The sequence below is a fragment of the Oratosquilla oratoria genome, chromosome 12, assembly GCF_046742065.1.
Source record: "Oratosquilla oratoria isolate Oo_2021 chromosome 12, ASM4674206v1, whole genome shotgun sequence".
NCBI classification, from domain to species: domain Eukaryota; kingdom Metazoa; phylum Arthropoda; class Malacostraca; order Stomatopoda; family Squillidae; genus Oratosquilla; species Oratosquilla oratoria.
In genome coordinates this window covers 13,936,666-13,953,373 of record NC_134788.1, presented here as the reverse complement: position 1 = coordinate 13,953,373, position 16,708 = coordinate 13,936,666, and the positions used below count along the sequence as shown (strand labels likewise).

Genomic DNA, 16,708 nt, shown 5'->3' with positions numbered 1-16,708 from the left:
CTTGGCCCTCCGCTTTCAGAGTAGAAAAAATAAATGTCCATATATATCTTTATAATTTGCATAAATATGCTTACTTCCGGTTGGTTTTGGAAATGTTTTCCAGCGCCAGCGAGAAAATAACATCTATGTCCTCCATGTCACTCGCTAACGAACGCAAAGTATCGGAGACAAAATTTCTTGGAAACGACAACGCAACGCCACGCAACGTAACTGCAACGTTTATTCAGAATTATTCGCATTCTGTGCCATAATGTATCGTGCTGCAAGGGTCTGGAATAATCTCTGAGAGGGTGTGCATCACCTTGTCAAAAGAGGAATGAAATATGAATAAGAGATGGGGGCAGGCATCTGCCGTCTTCCACAACGAAATAATTCATGGCGCAGTCCAATACCCAGGAAATAAGATTACTTCTCTTCCAGAGAACGTAGGTCTAGGAGACCTTCAGGCACAGTAGGTCGATCAAACAAGGAAAAAGAGGCAGAAAGAAAGAAAGAAGAAGAAGAGAGAGAGAGAGGGGGAAAAAATAGGGCATGTCAGGATCACCTGCCGTCTGACGTCATAGGTATGTACAAGGCGACGGTTAACGGTCGGTGGGTCCCACGGCATAGGACCTGGTAAGCTGAAGACATTGGAGGTCGATGCCGCCGTAGCAGCCGTCCACAGCCCAGCCCGTGACTTCCACACTGCTGCAGCGTTCGGCTCGGCCATCGATTAGACCCTTGAACCTCTCCGCAAGCAGTTGGCCGTCAACATACACCAGATACTGCAATAAGAAGAAGAAGAATGTCGACACATTAGAATTTTTTCTTTACAATTTTCACAGGTATATATATATATATATATATATATATATATATATATATATATATATATATATGTATATATATATATATATATATATATATATATATATATATATATATATATATAATATCCAGTGTATTCTATAAAGTCTAGAGTGTGTACATCTTATGTTGTAAGCACCAAATGGACTTTTATGACACCATACATGAATATTGCAATCACATATGAAATATTCACTTACAAGTGATATAAATCCAATTTTCTCTCTCAACTCTTCCGCTTTCAAACAACAGTGAGCGAAATCGGAGAAGAAAAATGATAAGCTGAGGGAGAGTTATATCTGAGAAATGACGATATACAGAGAAGACGGGAGGCGGAGGAAGGGAGGGGGAGGAGGCATCAGTTAAAGGAATGTTAGAGAGGAATGCACGGACCAATTGTCAAACTGTTTTTATGTACGAGAGCCTGGGGGATGGACGGAAGTGAGGAAAGGGATTCCCTCTGCTGAATAAAGTCGACTGGTGTCAGATTGAATGATTAAACTCGTTAACTGACGCCAGGCGATTTATTAAACTGACAATTGGACCCACACAGACACCTATATTATAGAGAGGATGTCTGAGGGGGGGGGGTAGCTTGAAGGCTTCAACAATGTGTACGGCGCGTCACCCCTGGAGTACGTGTTGGACTCGATCGGCAGTTATTACTTTCCCGGAGGAGAGTTCAAAACCTGTATAGCCCAGAATAGTTGTGTGTGTGCGTGCGTGTTAGTGTGTGTGTGTGTGTGTGCGTGCGTGTTAGTGTGTGTGTGTGCGCGTGCGTTTCCTGTTTTGTGTGGTCAGATTGTTTTTGTCCGTGGGTATTGTGACATTCCCCCATCTGCTCCCAATGAAAGGGAATGCAAGAGAAAGAATGTGTGAGGGGCGATTTTTTTCTTTTCTTTTTCTCTTTTTTCATTGCTATTTGAAGGTCTGTAGAGAAAGAGACAGAGAAAGAGAGAGATAACTAACCTGACTTAACCCATTAAACTCCGATGACAAGATTCTTGTCATTTGGTCAAATAAAACAAAAAATCATAAAACACCAAAATGTTTGATCAAACACCAGAAAAATATGACGTCAGTTCTCGCTTCGCTCGCGAGCGAAGCGAGGACTGACGTCATATTTTTCTGGTGTTTGATCAAACATTTTGGTGTTTTATGATTTTTTTTTTTTTTTTTTATTTGACCAAATGACAAGAATCTTGTCAACGGAGTTTAATGGGTTAACCTAACCTTACCTAATATAACCAATCTAGACTAACCTAACCTTACTTGATTAATCTTAACCTAACATACCTAACCTAACTCAACGCTGCCTAAACTTTCTTAACCTAACCCAGCCCAACCTGATCTAAATTAACCCTGACTAACCTAGCCTTTCCTGATCTAACTCAACCTAACCAAATCATGATATCAACTAACATGTTATTGGCCAATCAGGCCTAACCAATCCAGACCTGACTTAACCCAACCTACCTTGACAGAACCTAACGTTCCCAAACCTGAAACGTTTAATTATTTCCATTTTATTTACTATCCGAGTCTAACGATTTTTTATTTTCCTTTTGCTTTCCAAGTTACATCTCGGTCACTTGAGCGCTGAAATTTAACCCACAAATGAGCAAAAATGAGTACGAAACAGAAATCAATCATATATCATAGGGATCACAAACGAAATCTACTTTTCTCCAAGATATGACATGTTTTAACACACGTACAGATGCACGCACGAACGCACACACTTAGCACCCCGGTGAAAACGTAAACTTGGCGGAATGAACTATCAACCCCCAACCCCTCAACTCCCCAACCCCCGGGTCGCGATAAAATTGTCAAACGTTGAACCATCCGCGGCGATAAAAGGTTAGGGACCACTGATGTATATGACAAAATGTTGATGTAGAAGAATCCTTTTGCTTTATTACAAAGTCGACAATCATTATTATCATATATTTGATTGCTTTCTTTTTACATTCAGATTCCTGACACTATATAGAAATGTATGATTTGTTGCTTTACTACAAAGTTGACAATCATCATTATCATATTTGACTGGTTTCTTTTTATATTCAGATCCCTGACAATAGCAATGTATGATTTGTAACGGCAGTCCATAATACCCCATCCCTAAACTCTTGCCATGGCCTTGACGTTGAGAACCACTGACCGTTGCATGTCATTGGCAGTCGCCGACAAATCTATCAAGAGAAACCCCATGTGAGCCTTTATTAGTACGACGTCTCACTTCTTGCAGCTTTATTAAGTATTTGATAAAACTGTAATAAGCGAAACGGCGAACTAATGGAGGCTCCGTCTTAACATGGCGTTTCATTTAATGAACCACTTAGCAGCCGCCTAAAGACGTTATCACGATGAGCTCCCACACACTTCACCAGCGTCGACTGTTGAGAATTCGTTTGAGCAAAAACGACTTTGGTTACAATATTCTATTTTTTTTAAATCTCCAAATATATAATAACATTACCGTCATATACAGCAAAGTCTAATTTTCTGTAAGCGAAGTCATATTCTAGTTATTCAAACGGGGCGGTCAGCATCTCACCTTTTCCTGCTCTTCGACGACATCAAGGCAGCAAGTCCGTTGAGCTTGGAAGGGGAAATGGGCGATGCGCGTGGGCAGCCCTTCGGTGCCCGTAGAAGCGCGCCGAGCCCAGACGGCCGTGTACCTCAGCGGAAGACAGGCGTACACGTTCAAAAGCCTCACTCCGCACGAGCTGCGGCAGTCGATGCGGAAACCGCCGTTGCTGCGGCAAAGAAGATGGATGAGAGGTGAGGGGAAGTCACAATGAAAACAAAAATATATATATATTTTTTTTTCTATTAATTATCGTTATTGTTACAGCCGTTGTGTTGTCGCTATTCGTTTCTTGTTAATGGTAGTGATATTATCCTCCGTGGGAGAAGCTGAATGTAGCACGAATTGGTTTTCGACCGCATAAGAGCACTACTGATCCCATCTTCTTTCTAAGAACAAAGATCGAAAGGAGCTGAAAATGGAATCAAACAACTTGGCCTTTTTGGATCGAGCTAAGGCTTTCGATAGTCCCACACAACAGACTGTGGGAAGTCCTGGAAGACCCATTCTACGAAACTCCCAACAAACTGAAGAACAACACCAAAGCAATGTATAATACCTGCAGGAGCTCCGTACTACTGGACGAAGAACGAGCTCTCGCCTCTTGCTTTCATCCTGGTGACAGACTCTCCCATCAAAACAAGCCGAATGGGGGATTTGTTCTCTTGACTACCCCCGATGTGTGATTTCATGAAGCGAAGAACAACAAAATGAGGCAGTGCAGTGTCGAAACATCGACCTGCGTCAGCATGGTATGTAAGTGAACCTAAGTAAATGTGAAATCCTGGTTTTATACTGCCAAGGGAGGAGCACCTGCAACTTCAGAATATTAATCGACACCTTTCTGCAAGTAGGAGCAACCAGCTACCTGGGGGTGCGAGTAAACTCGCCCGCTATTAGCCCATTCAACTCCGATGACAAGATTCTTGTCATTTGGTCAAATAAAACAAAAAATCATAAAACACCAAAATGTTTGATCAAACAGCACCAGAAAAATATGACGTCAGTCCTCGCTTCGCTCGCCGCGAGCGAAGCGAGGACTACTGACGTCATATTTTTCTGGTGCTGTTTGATCAAACATTTTGGTGTTTTATGATTTTTTGTTTTATTTGACCAAATGACAAGAATCTTGTCATCGGAGTTGAATGGGTTAAGCAATCTTTCATCCACATAGATAGAGCAGCATGGAGGGGCATCGGATCGACAGGGCAATAATGTCCTAACGAAAGAATAGTGAGGTGAGGTTATTATAATTAATATTCGTTATTCATTATCATTATCACTATTATTATCATTATTATTATTGCTATTATTATTATTAATTATATTACCATTAATATTTATTATCACTCTTATTATCATTATTATTATTGTTGCTATTACTATTATTACTATTATTAGTATTATCATTGTTGTTATCATTATTATTATTTGTGGATAGGGTAAAGGGAACACGGGCTGAGGGAAATACTTCTATTCCTGACAAACCTGACTTCAAACTATATTCCTCTGAAGAAGCCACTCAGGCGAAACTAGTCAGGAATAAAAGTATTTCCCTCAGCCCGTGTTCCCTTTACCTCCTATCCACATTCGTCACAATGTATACATATTATTATTATTACTATCATCATTTAAGACCGGTCTATTTTCATTATACTAGTAATCTATTCAACTCATTGTTACTCCAGATAGCCTTGGTAATCTCATTACCTTAATCATTCCTCTCTTTTTTTTCCGCCTTTCTCTGACTGAAACTTGCAGCCGTAGATATATCTCCGATTTCTTTTCCTTATGTGAAAATATGAAAGAAACACAGCTTGTTTTGAAATGACCGGTGCAAATGCAATCACCAGGTGACAGCCACAATACACGAATAATTATCACACGGGACGGAAGTGAATATGGTGTTTGGTCGTTGGTTCCAATAATGCGAGAACACCCCAACGTAAAACGACGTCCCAAAAGTTATTGTAATTTCAGTCTTTCTCTATTGTTATATATACACACATACATACATACATACATATATATATATATGTATATATATAGACAGATACATATATATATATATATATTATATTATATATATATATATATATATATAATGAGTGTGTGTGTGTGATTTACCATGGTCTTGGATCAGGTGTTGAACTCGTGATCGTCTGCTATTTCCCTCCCGGAAGAGACCTCAGAGCTCATATATTACCGATCTATGGGTAATGTTGTGACCTTACACGCACCCACACTCCAAACTCCCCGCCACGAGAGTTTGAGTAACGACTCGCAGCGCAGCGATACTGAAATTATTTCAGGCTTGGGAGAAATTCAAACTCGTGCCGCCGTAGCGACAGTTGCGAACTCTACCACTGCGCCGTGAGTCGCGTGTATAATTATGACTAAGCGAAACTGATTCCAAATGTCAGAAATAAATCATACGAAAATCGACTTAAGCACATAAATCTGTTTTCCCTAAAAAAAAGCGTAGACTCAGAGGTGACTTGATACAGGTCTTTAAGATTTTAAAGGGAATTGACATCAAAAGTGACCAAATTTTCACATTGAATGAGAATCAGACAAGAAACAATGGTCTCAAACTGTCCGGAAATAGATTCAATTTGGAAGTAGGTAGAAACAACTTTGCCAACCGTGTAGTTAATGAATGGAATAAACTTCCTGCACAGGTAGTGCAATGTAGTTCAGTTCGAAGCTTTAAGAACCATTTAGATAAATACCTAAGTAAGATGCTGTAATGATTATAATTTATGTTATATTATTTGTTTTTGTTTTGTTATAATTTGTCTGTCTGATTTTCATTTATTATTAGTTATATGTCAATTTATTATCATTTACTATTTACCTGATTGTTTATTCAACTATACCTATGCATTTATTTATGTATTTTATTCGTTATTTACATTATTATAGTTTTTATTTGTTATTAATATGATTTTTTTTTTTTTTTTTTTTTTTGCATCCGACCTAGATATGGATCAAAAGGTCTCCTGTCGGCATGCTCCGCCTTTGTAGTCCTTTGAAAATGCGTATTGGCGTCATTACAGCTGCTGCTGCATTCCTTGCCGCTGAGCAGTCAGTAAAAGTGTGTCCGAATGATGTGCCGTAGCATGCAAAATGCATATCATCTCCATATATAGTGTCAATTACTCCATTCGAACGTGTAAGTGGATTTTTGCCAGTTCTAAACACAGAAAAAGGACAAGAATAATATTGAACAATTTGAGAACTTATTCAATAAAATTTCATTATTAAACCATTCTTACATCACGAGCCTATTGTGCTGAACCGTAGCGATGAAGTTTAAGGTCATTTCACGTCACTAGAGAACAAGATTACCAACCCTATCGAAGTGCAGGGGCACCAACCTTCGCGAAGTTGACCCGAATAGTAGTTCGTTGTCCGGAGTCTCTAGATTTATTTATGGTTCTATGACAAACGATTTTATTCAAACCTCGTTTTGTCTTCGTCTATGGATGGTTGACCAGAATAAATTCTAGAGGAGACGGATGACATGCAGATGAACAGGATAGCTTGGCAGTAACCAGAATAAAGAAAATCAACCGATTTGAATGGAGTTAAAAAATATATGAAACCAGCAACATCGAAAGGGTTGGTATTCCTGTCTGCAAAAAAAGGTTGGCAGCCATTTGTTTACACAGCGTTACGAGCCGACAGTTGAGGTACATATCATATTATTGCCTAGCTGCTTTGTCCAACCATGAAGATACGGTACAAACTCTTAATTGAGTGTAACCGACAGTGATAAAAACACCACGTGTGTAATAAAAGGGAATCGCTGTTTTTTAAACGAGAGAGACACCCCACGCCATAACCCGCCCTATTTTTCGCGGGAAAGCGAACTTACCCGACAACAATACTCACCTTTAACACAGGCCACGGGTTCAATTCGGTGACGCTGCGTAAATGTTCTTTTTCTTGCCATGTCAAACGGTTTCATTCAGTTGTGCCAGGGATAATAAGAGGTGTAAGGCCCAGATTATATCCTTTGGTCCCTCCTCCTCCTCCTCCCCACCACCTTCACACTCCACCCATCCCAGCGGAATGGAGTAGTCTGGTATTGGCGGGAACTCTGTGAATGCGCGTGCGCGCGTGTATTTATCTAATTTCACCTAATTGTAGTATACAGGAAATGGACAACGCTCGTTGGGTCCCGTCTCCTAATGTCTAATTCTCTAACATACCTAGATCCATATTCATGTACAGTTATCATATTTCGTTATGAACTCATATATTGTTTGAGTTTGGGCTATATCACCTTCTAAGCTATTCCACATATGCATCTATATGGAAAACTGTATTTCTTCTTCACATCCTTTGGACACGTGGTCTTTCTTAATTTATCTCTTAAAACCTTCCCATCTTTAATCATATCTCTTCTGCCAACGCAATCTATCCCCTTTAGAGACCTGAATAATGTTATCACATCACCTCTTTCTCTTCCATCTTTCAAAGTTGGTAGACCCAGTACTTTTAGTCTCTCCTCATATGGTTTATTTGCCCAGACTGGGGACCACCTTGGTTGCTGCCCTTTATATTCTCTCAATCTCGCTCATATCCTTCACTCTGTGTGGGGACCATACCACTGACGCATATTCCAGTCTTGGGCGGATCAGGGTTTCGATGAATTTTCTCTTCATCTCTTCCATATAAAGGAACGACACTTTAACCCATTAAACTCCGATGACAAGATGTCTTGTCATTTGGTCAAATAAAACAAAAAATCATAAAACACCAAAATGTTTGATCAAACACCAGAAAAATATGACGTCAGTCCTCGATCGAAGCGAGGACTGACGTCATATTTTTCTGGTGTTTGATCAAACATTTTGGTGTTTTATGATTTTTTGTTTTATTTGACCAAATGACAAGACATCTTGTCATCGGAGTTGAATGGGTTAATCATCTTCTGCAGTGGTCCGTATGTCTCCCCCACAATCCTGCTGACATGTCTGTCAGGTGACAGCTTGTCTTTTATCAACATTCCCAGATCTCTCTCTTCTTTTGCTTTTGTAATGAGTTCGCTTCCCAAAGAATAGTTTTTTTTGTGTGTGTGTGTGTGTGTGTGTGTGTGTGTGTGTGTGTGTGTGTGTGTGTGTGTGTGTGCAAGGGAAATATAATACCTTTAGTTATACATCTATCCCTCACCAAGTATTCATTACGAGATGTGTTCCTTTTCAAACTCCAAAAAATGGAAAATAGAGAAGCTTGATTTAAAGATTACCAATGCAAAATTTGCTTTTATATATACTGTATGTATATATATATATATATATATATATATATATATATATATATATACATATATATATATATAGTATACATATATATAAACAAATACACAGTAAAAGACACTAGAAACGTGTTAACAAATGCGGGAGTAACCACCAAGAAAGACTAAGGAAGCAAAGCGCTTTCGTATAGTTACATTCAGTGCTTTACACGGAGAAAAAATACAAATATACGAAAGCGCTCTGATTCGTTAGCTTATCTTTTCTGGTGGTTATTCTCGCGCGTGTATATGTATATATATATATATATATATGTATATATAGATATATATGTATATATATGCAGCTACTAAAACCTTCCAGGGGATCCGACACGCCAGGACATCCTTGTATGTATGTGTACTTGTAGATAGATAGATAGATAGACTTTATTTGGCAATGAGTGTACAGAACAGTCACATAAACACGTGATACACTATAAGTAATTCTGCCAAAACCAATGGAAAAATTAATAAACATCTATTAAGACATCTTCACGGGTATCCTTGAAGTTGTCTTATTAGATGAAAACGTTCTGTCATTTTCTTTTTTTTTCCAGTGGTTCCGGCAGATATGTATGAACGATGTATGTTGTATGTACGTCTGTATGTATGAATGTATGTTGTATATATGTATGTGTGTGTGTATGCACAGAAGGAATAAATGTGGAAGATGTTAAAGTATTGTACTTCGGATATTCATTCAACCCATAAACACTTCTGACATGTAGCCTAACATGGATCCACCTGCCATATGCTTTCTTCAAATCCACAAAACCCCAGAGACACCCTCACCTTCTACCAAATGTGTGCGTGTGCGTGTGTGTGTAATCATCATAATAACCCCACTGCATCCGACGACGATCCTTTGTTCCTCCCTTAAATCTCTCTGGGAAGAAAATTTAGACTGATTTCTGGGTTGTATTACTGTTGGATATTTTCCTGTCATTGTTCTCCCTCTACCTCACGAACACCGAGTGTCGGCCCATCGGGGTTGCACTTCCATAAGGCCGTGAGGATGGAAAGGAGTGTTCCGATCGTAGATCCCATGTATGCATATATGTAAATGTATATGCATATGCAAATGTGTATGTATATTTATACAATATGTATATATGTATACACGTACATGTGTATGTGCAATGTATTTATATATGTATTTGTTTATATGTATATATATATATATATATATATATATATATATATATATGTATATGTATATAAATAGATTTGAGGACAGATAAGGACGTGGGTACAGGAGTGGTCTGCGTGGATACGTTGGAACACGCTATTGCTTCCACGTTCCGACCAATAAGGTCATTTTCAGCTTTCGTCTGTACATGTGTATGTGCATATTTATATGCACAGTCGCGAACACAATTTTTGACCTATGCTACAGTTCTCAGTACATCATTATTATTACTATTATAATTTATTATCATATATTTTTCTATTACGTGATACATTTTCCTATGTAGTATCTGGCAATTGCTTAACTGTATGTTAGGCAACGTTCTTGAATAGATAAGAAAAAAAGTGTCAAAGAATTTTAATTTTGTATCATGAAAAAAAAAATTGGTGGGTAGACATTTTGCTCATGACTGTATATGAGTGTATATATATGTGTACATATACATACATATATATAAAAATATATATACATATATATGTATATGTGTGTATATACATGTATACATATATATATGATTTTTACAATCAAGCCCGAGACTCATGCCCGTAGGGACCCGAGTTCAAAGCTCGTGACGGCTAGGTTTGAATGCCTTGGTGGATTGAAAAGTGTAATGAGGAATAGACATTTGGGAATGGATGCTAAGAGGAGACTGTATGAAGGAGTGATTGTGCCAACAGCACTGTATGGGGCAGAAACATGGAACATAAGAGAAGAAGAGAGAAAGAGTTTGAATGTGTTTGAGATGAGGTGTCTGAGAAGTATGATGGGGGTTACTAGGCTAGACAGAGTGAGAAATGAGGAGGTGAGGAGGAGAACGGGGGTGGAAAGGGAGTTGGGAGATAGGGTTGATGAAAGAGTATTAGGATGGTTTGGACACATGGAAAGAATGAGTGAAGAAAGACTAGTAAAAGAGGTATGGAAGGCAGATGTAGAGGGAGTGAACATGAGGGGACGTCCTAGGATGAGGTGGATGGATGAGGTAAAGGGGGCTTTGGGAAAGAGGGGAATGTCTGTTGGGGAAGAACGGGAGAGGACAGAAGACAGGGGTGAATGGAGAATGGTTGTATATGGATGATGTTGTGATGCATGAGGTGGAATGGGCGGGGGATGGGGGGTGAGGTAGTATGTGTGAGCAAAATTTGACGCAGCCCGAAGGGATTTCTCCCCGTCTTCTCCTTTTATGCAAGGGGGGACGGAGAGGGGGGGTCGCCGATTTAATGAAGCGGCCTTGCTGTGGATGTGCTGTGTCTTGCGACACTGCTTCTGACCCAAGGCAGCGGACAAGGTGCAGGGATGACCCGTCATCCGGGAAGTGCTAAGATAAGAGGGAGGGTGGAGGGGTGTGGAGTGTATTCAGGGATGGAATGGGTGGGAATGATTTTATGCCTTTTCCTTTTTGGCTACCTCCCTTGTAAGGGGGAAAAAGCCTTGGTATATGTATGTATATATATATATATATATATATATATATATATGTGTGTGTGTGTGTGTGTGTGTGTGTGTGTGTGTGTGTGTGTGTGTGTGTGTGTGTGTGTGTGTGTGTGTGTGTGTGTGTGTGTGTGTGTGCATGCACAGAAGGAACTGATGTAGAAAGAAGGAGAAGACAATTCCGTCGGGAGTGAGACAACCCGACTACCCTCTCCCGCCCCATCCTTCCCTCCTAACCAGGTTTGCCCTTAATGAGGCTGGCAGATGAAGTGGGGGGACTCACTTTACGTGTCCTGTGTCACTGTTTCCTCACCTCGTTCTAGCTGTCCTAACGCGCTAGGCAAAGGCGGAGGTTCCTGTGATCTTTGGTGGCACCACTGTATTCGGCAAATTTGGACCGATCTCTGTACTGTGTTAGCGTGGTTGTTTATCTCACCGTAGGGCAAGAGCACAGGTGAGTTTTGCGGAGCAAAACTCACCTGTGCTCTTGCCCTACGGTGAGATAAACAACCACGCTAACACAGTACAGAGATCGGTCCAAATTTGCCGAATACAGACAATGGCGCGTGACGCGCATCATAGATTTGGGTAAACGCGTTGGTAGGTTCGGTTGAAATGATCAGCCTCGTGAAGCTCGAAGGAAAACAAACCCATTCAAAAACAAAGAATGGATCACATGAAGAATCGTCACCCCAGATTTCGACAGGGTGACAATTCTTCATGTGGGCTATCGTAGGGTGACAATTGTTCATGTGGGTCATCCTAAGGTGACAATTCTTCATGTGGGCCACCCTGGGTTTACGATTCTTCAGTTGTATAAGTTGATGACATTAATCCTATCATTCATTCAACCTAATCTAACCTAATCTTTATTCAACTGTTGATATTGGGCGTATGGGGTGACAGTTCTTCAGGTGGGATCTCATAGGGTGATGATTCTTAATGTGGGCGTTCTGGGGTGACAATTCTTCATGTGCCCCCAAAAAATTAGTGCTCTAGACAATCGTTTGAGGATCGTCGTCGAGTTAACCCATTCAACTCCGATGACAAGATGTCTTGTCATTTGGTCAAATAAAACAAAAAATCATAAAACACCAAAATGTTTGATCAAACACCAGAAAAATATGACGTCAATCCTCGCTTCGCTCGCAGCGAAGCGAGGACTGACGTCATATTTTTCTGGTGTTTGATCAAACATTTTGGTGTTTTATGATTTTTTGTTTTATTTGACCAAATGACAAGACATCTTGTCATCGGAGTTGAATGGGTTAAGAACGATTATCGTTAAGCAATAAACGCACCAAACAAAACGTACCCTAATAAATGGTTAATCGTCAATGAAAGTTCTCTTTATGAAAAAATTTGGACGAATGATTGTCGAGTAGGACAGAGAGAGGTTGGGCTCAGCCCGGACACAGAGTGCCAACCCCACGGGGTTATAATAATGATAATAATGACAGAAATAATGATAATAATATAGTAATAATGATAACAACAAAAATAAAATTAATAATAATGATGATAATAATAATAATAATGATAATAATGACAACAAAAACAGTAATAGTAATGATAATAGCCCTCTATCTATACCCCCCAGAAGTCAATGGTGGTGTAATTTTGGCAAATGTTCGTTGAAGGTGTGTGAAAAGTATGTTTGTTTAACAACTGCAGTATTGGAAATTTATCAATGCAAAATCGAATACAGTAACAAAATGAATTCATTTTGATTAAAAATTCTCTTGCTATGCGATGCTAAGTATGCAATACGAACTTTAAACAAATTTTTGACAAACTTTAAAAGAAAAAGTACTATTTTGTCTCACGTATAAACAAAATGCCAAAAACTATATAGACAGCGTTCTTTACGTATAATCTATGTGAATATATATTTTTTAAATACCCTAAAGAAAAACACAGTTTCATCACATACTTCAAACAAACTTTAACCTACTTTGATAGCATGTGACAACCTTTCAAAAACATACATACATACATACATATACCAAGGCTTTTTCCCCCTTACAAGGGGGGGTAGCCAAAAAGAAAAAGGCATAAAATCATTCCCACCCATTCCATCCCCGAATACACTCCACACCCCTCCACCCTCCCTCCCATCTTAGCACCTCCTTTCAAAAACAGTTTGTATAAAATTTGCTTTCTGGAAGAGGGTATACCAGGAACACACACCCACTCCCACCCACTCTACGCCCATCTGCCACCCTGTTTCCTCTCAGCTTAGCTACTACTGGATGAGGGGTCCTCCATGTCTGCTGGACGGTCATAACCACTGCAGCAGCAAGGTCGATTATAATAAAATCATCAATAACAATAATAATGATGATGATAATAATAATAATAATAACAATAATAATCATGATAATAATCATATTAATCATGATGACAATAATAATAATGATGATAATAACAATAATAATGATAATAGCTTCAACAGTAAATACAAGCTATAAGTAGCCTTTGTTAGCCTGAATTCACAGCCTTATACGGCCTGGTAATAGCTGTCAATCACGAGTCCAACACGTGGTCCAAGAACGTGGTGAATTTTACACACATACAGACACATACAGGTATGATACTTGAAGATTGAGGGACAGGACCCGATGAACATTGTTCCTATCCTGGATACTTCGATAAAGTAAATACAATTAAGTGAATGCACACACGCACATACATAGTTAGAAAATTATATTAGTTTCCGACTTATTTGTTTTCCTTTTATATATTTTGATGGCCTACGATAGAGCGTTATTTTTTCTCAACCGAACGTATTTCGATTTAGTTTCATTTTATTTCGCATATATATATATATATATATATATATATATATATATATATATATATATATGTATATATATATATATATATATACATATATATATATATATATATATATATATAACTATGAGTTCCCCCCCACTTTCCTCATCCTCTTCTATGTACCCCTCATTTCCTCATATATACTTGTACCTTAACTTCATGTAAGCATTCTGCTGAAGAGGACTACAGATAGTAGTCGAAATATACAGTTTCCCTTTATTTTCCGTTATTATTTCTCCGATAGTGGGTTTATAGAGAACTTGTCCAAATGCGTTATAACATACCAATTTCCAATATATATATGTATATATATATATATATATATATATATATATATATATATATATATATATATATATATATATATATATATATATAAGAGGAAGCCGAGCTGTTTGGATTTTTAGTGAGAGAGGTGGTTGTCGATAGATTCGAATGTAGATCTTTGTCGTGTGGGGTGTAACGGTCGATAGACAATAAATGACATAACACTGTTGTACAATACTTCAGATATCGCCGTTTATATTATAATTTTGTTTGCCTATTTATTTACTCATTTTTCTATCCGTTTATTTATTTACTTGTTTTAACCAAGGGATACTACATCATATTTCTTTGTAGGTCGTGTAGAATTCAGATATTTTGCCCAGCACTTTTTGTCTGTAAAAAAATATATATATATATTTGTCCTTCTTCATCATTTACGTTTCTTTCAATTCGCTTATTAGTTGTATGGTATCCCCTCTCCATTCCCTCCAATCCTACTTATCCTGTTTGTCCTTTCCCAATCAGAACCCAAACATAATTGATCACTAGTGCTCGTAATGTCGCGAGAAGGTTGGTACGCCTGCCTGTCGGCGTGGTAAGTGAATATGAATATAAACGAGGAAATGTCGATCGTAGGCAATGTATGACATCCTCGTAGATGCAGTGCTACCAACTGAGGTTAGGATGGGAAGGCGTTTTCCAGCGTCATAGTGAAACTGGTGGAAAGATTTTATGTACAAATGCAGAAAAGGGAACTTTAGTCATGAAAGCTCTGGGACGTCTACCTTCCTTGATATCTAGAGCAGAGTTTCCTAACCTTTTCCGACCCTAAGGAACACCCCTTGTAGTCAGGTCGAAGCAGTCCAGCACCCCCTAATATTTCATTATTAGAAGGACGAAGGAGAGTGATTATACTCGTATGCCTAGCTTCCTAGCACCCGTTATAATTGATTTATACCCATTAAACTGTGATGACAAGATTCTTGTCATTTGGTCAAATAAAACAAAAAATCATAAAACACCAAAATGTTTGATCAAACACCAGAAAAATATGACGTCAGTTCTCGCTTCGCTCGCGAGCGAAGCGAGGACTGGCGTCATATTTTTCTGGTGTTTGATCAAACATTTTGGTGTTTTATGATTTTTTGTTTTATTTGACCAAATGACAAGAATCTTGTCATCAGAGTTTAATGGGTTAAGCAACCCAAGTTGGGAAACGCGGATTCTAAAGCCAACAACCGACATCTAGGCAGGTGGTAAGAATTTCATTATTCTTACCAAAAAGAAAACTGATTCAATTGATTACAAAGAATTACAAAGGCGGAGCATGCCGACAGGAGACCTTTTGGTCCATAACTAGGTCGGATGCGGAAAAAATATAATAATGATAAATAAATAAAATAAAAATAAATAAAAATCATGATATAAATAATAATGAATAGAATATATAAATGCATAGGTATAGTTAAATAATAAACAAACAGGTAAATAGCAGTTAACAACAAATTGACAGATAACTAATAATAAATTAAAATCAAGCAAATAATAATAAACAGAAAAATAAACAAATAATATAAGATAAAATAAATGGCAGTCATTACAGCATCTTGCTCAAGTGTTTATCTAAACGAATCTTAAAGCTTCGAACTGAAGTGTTTTGTGATGCCTACACGAGCAGCTAGCGATAAATCGCTACCATCTCCTGTTTATACGTAATGACAAATTGTAACAACCTTTTCATTACAATAAATCGCTACAATTTATCGTAGCGTGTAAACCTTGCTTTACACGTAATGACAAATTGTAACAACCTTTTCATTACAATAAATCGCTACAATTTATCGTAGCGTGTAAACCTTGCTTTACACGTAATGACAAATTGTAACAACCTTTTCATTACAATAAATCGCTACAATTTATCGTAGCGTGTAAACCTTGCTTTACACGTAATGACAAATTGTAACAACCTTTTCATTACAATAAATCGCTACAATTTATCGTAGCGTATAAACCTTGCTTTACACGTAATGACAAATTGTAGCAACCTTTTCATTACAATAAATCGCTACAATTTATCGTAGCGTGTAGACCTGGCTTTACACGACAGCGTCGATCGTCAAGGATATTTCAGTCGTACTGAACGGGAAAGACCCGAGCAGACTTCAAATCCTCGAAGCCAATTGGTTAACGTTTTGCACCCCGCGGCCAATCACGTGGGCGCTCGTCTCCCTCCCGCTCT

At 38.4% G+C, this 16,708-nt stretch overlaps 1 protein-coding gene across 3 annotated transcripts in view; it reads right to left on the bottom strand.

The window, feature by feature from the left end:
* LOC143030990 (uncharacterized) overlaps positions 1-16,708 on the bottom strand; it is a 70,447-nt gene that overhangs the window by 31,393 nt on the left and 22,346 nt on the right. For all 3 annotated transcript variants that reach the window (XM_076194304.1, XM_076194303.1, XM_076194306.1), the window contains exons 3-4: positions 3,410-3,611; positions 545-764 (exon numbers count right to left, since the gene is read on the bottom strand). In XM_076194304.1, coding sequence (XP_076050419.1) covers positions 582-764; positions 3,410-3,611 — 385 coding nt within the window. In that variant the 3' untranslated portion in view covers positions 545-581. The remainder of the gene's footprint in view (positions 1-544; positions 765-3,409; positions 3,612-16,708) is intronic.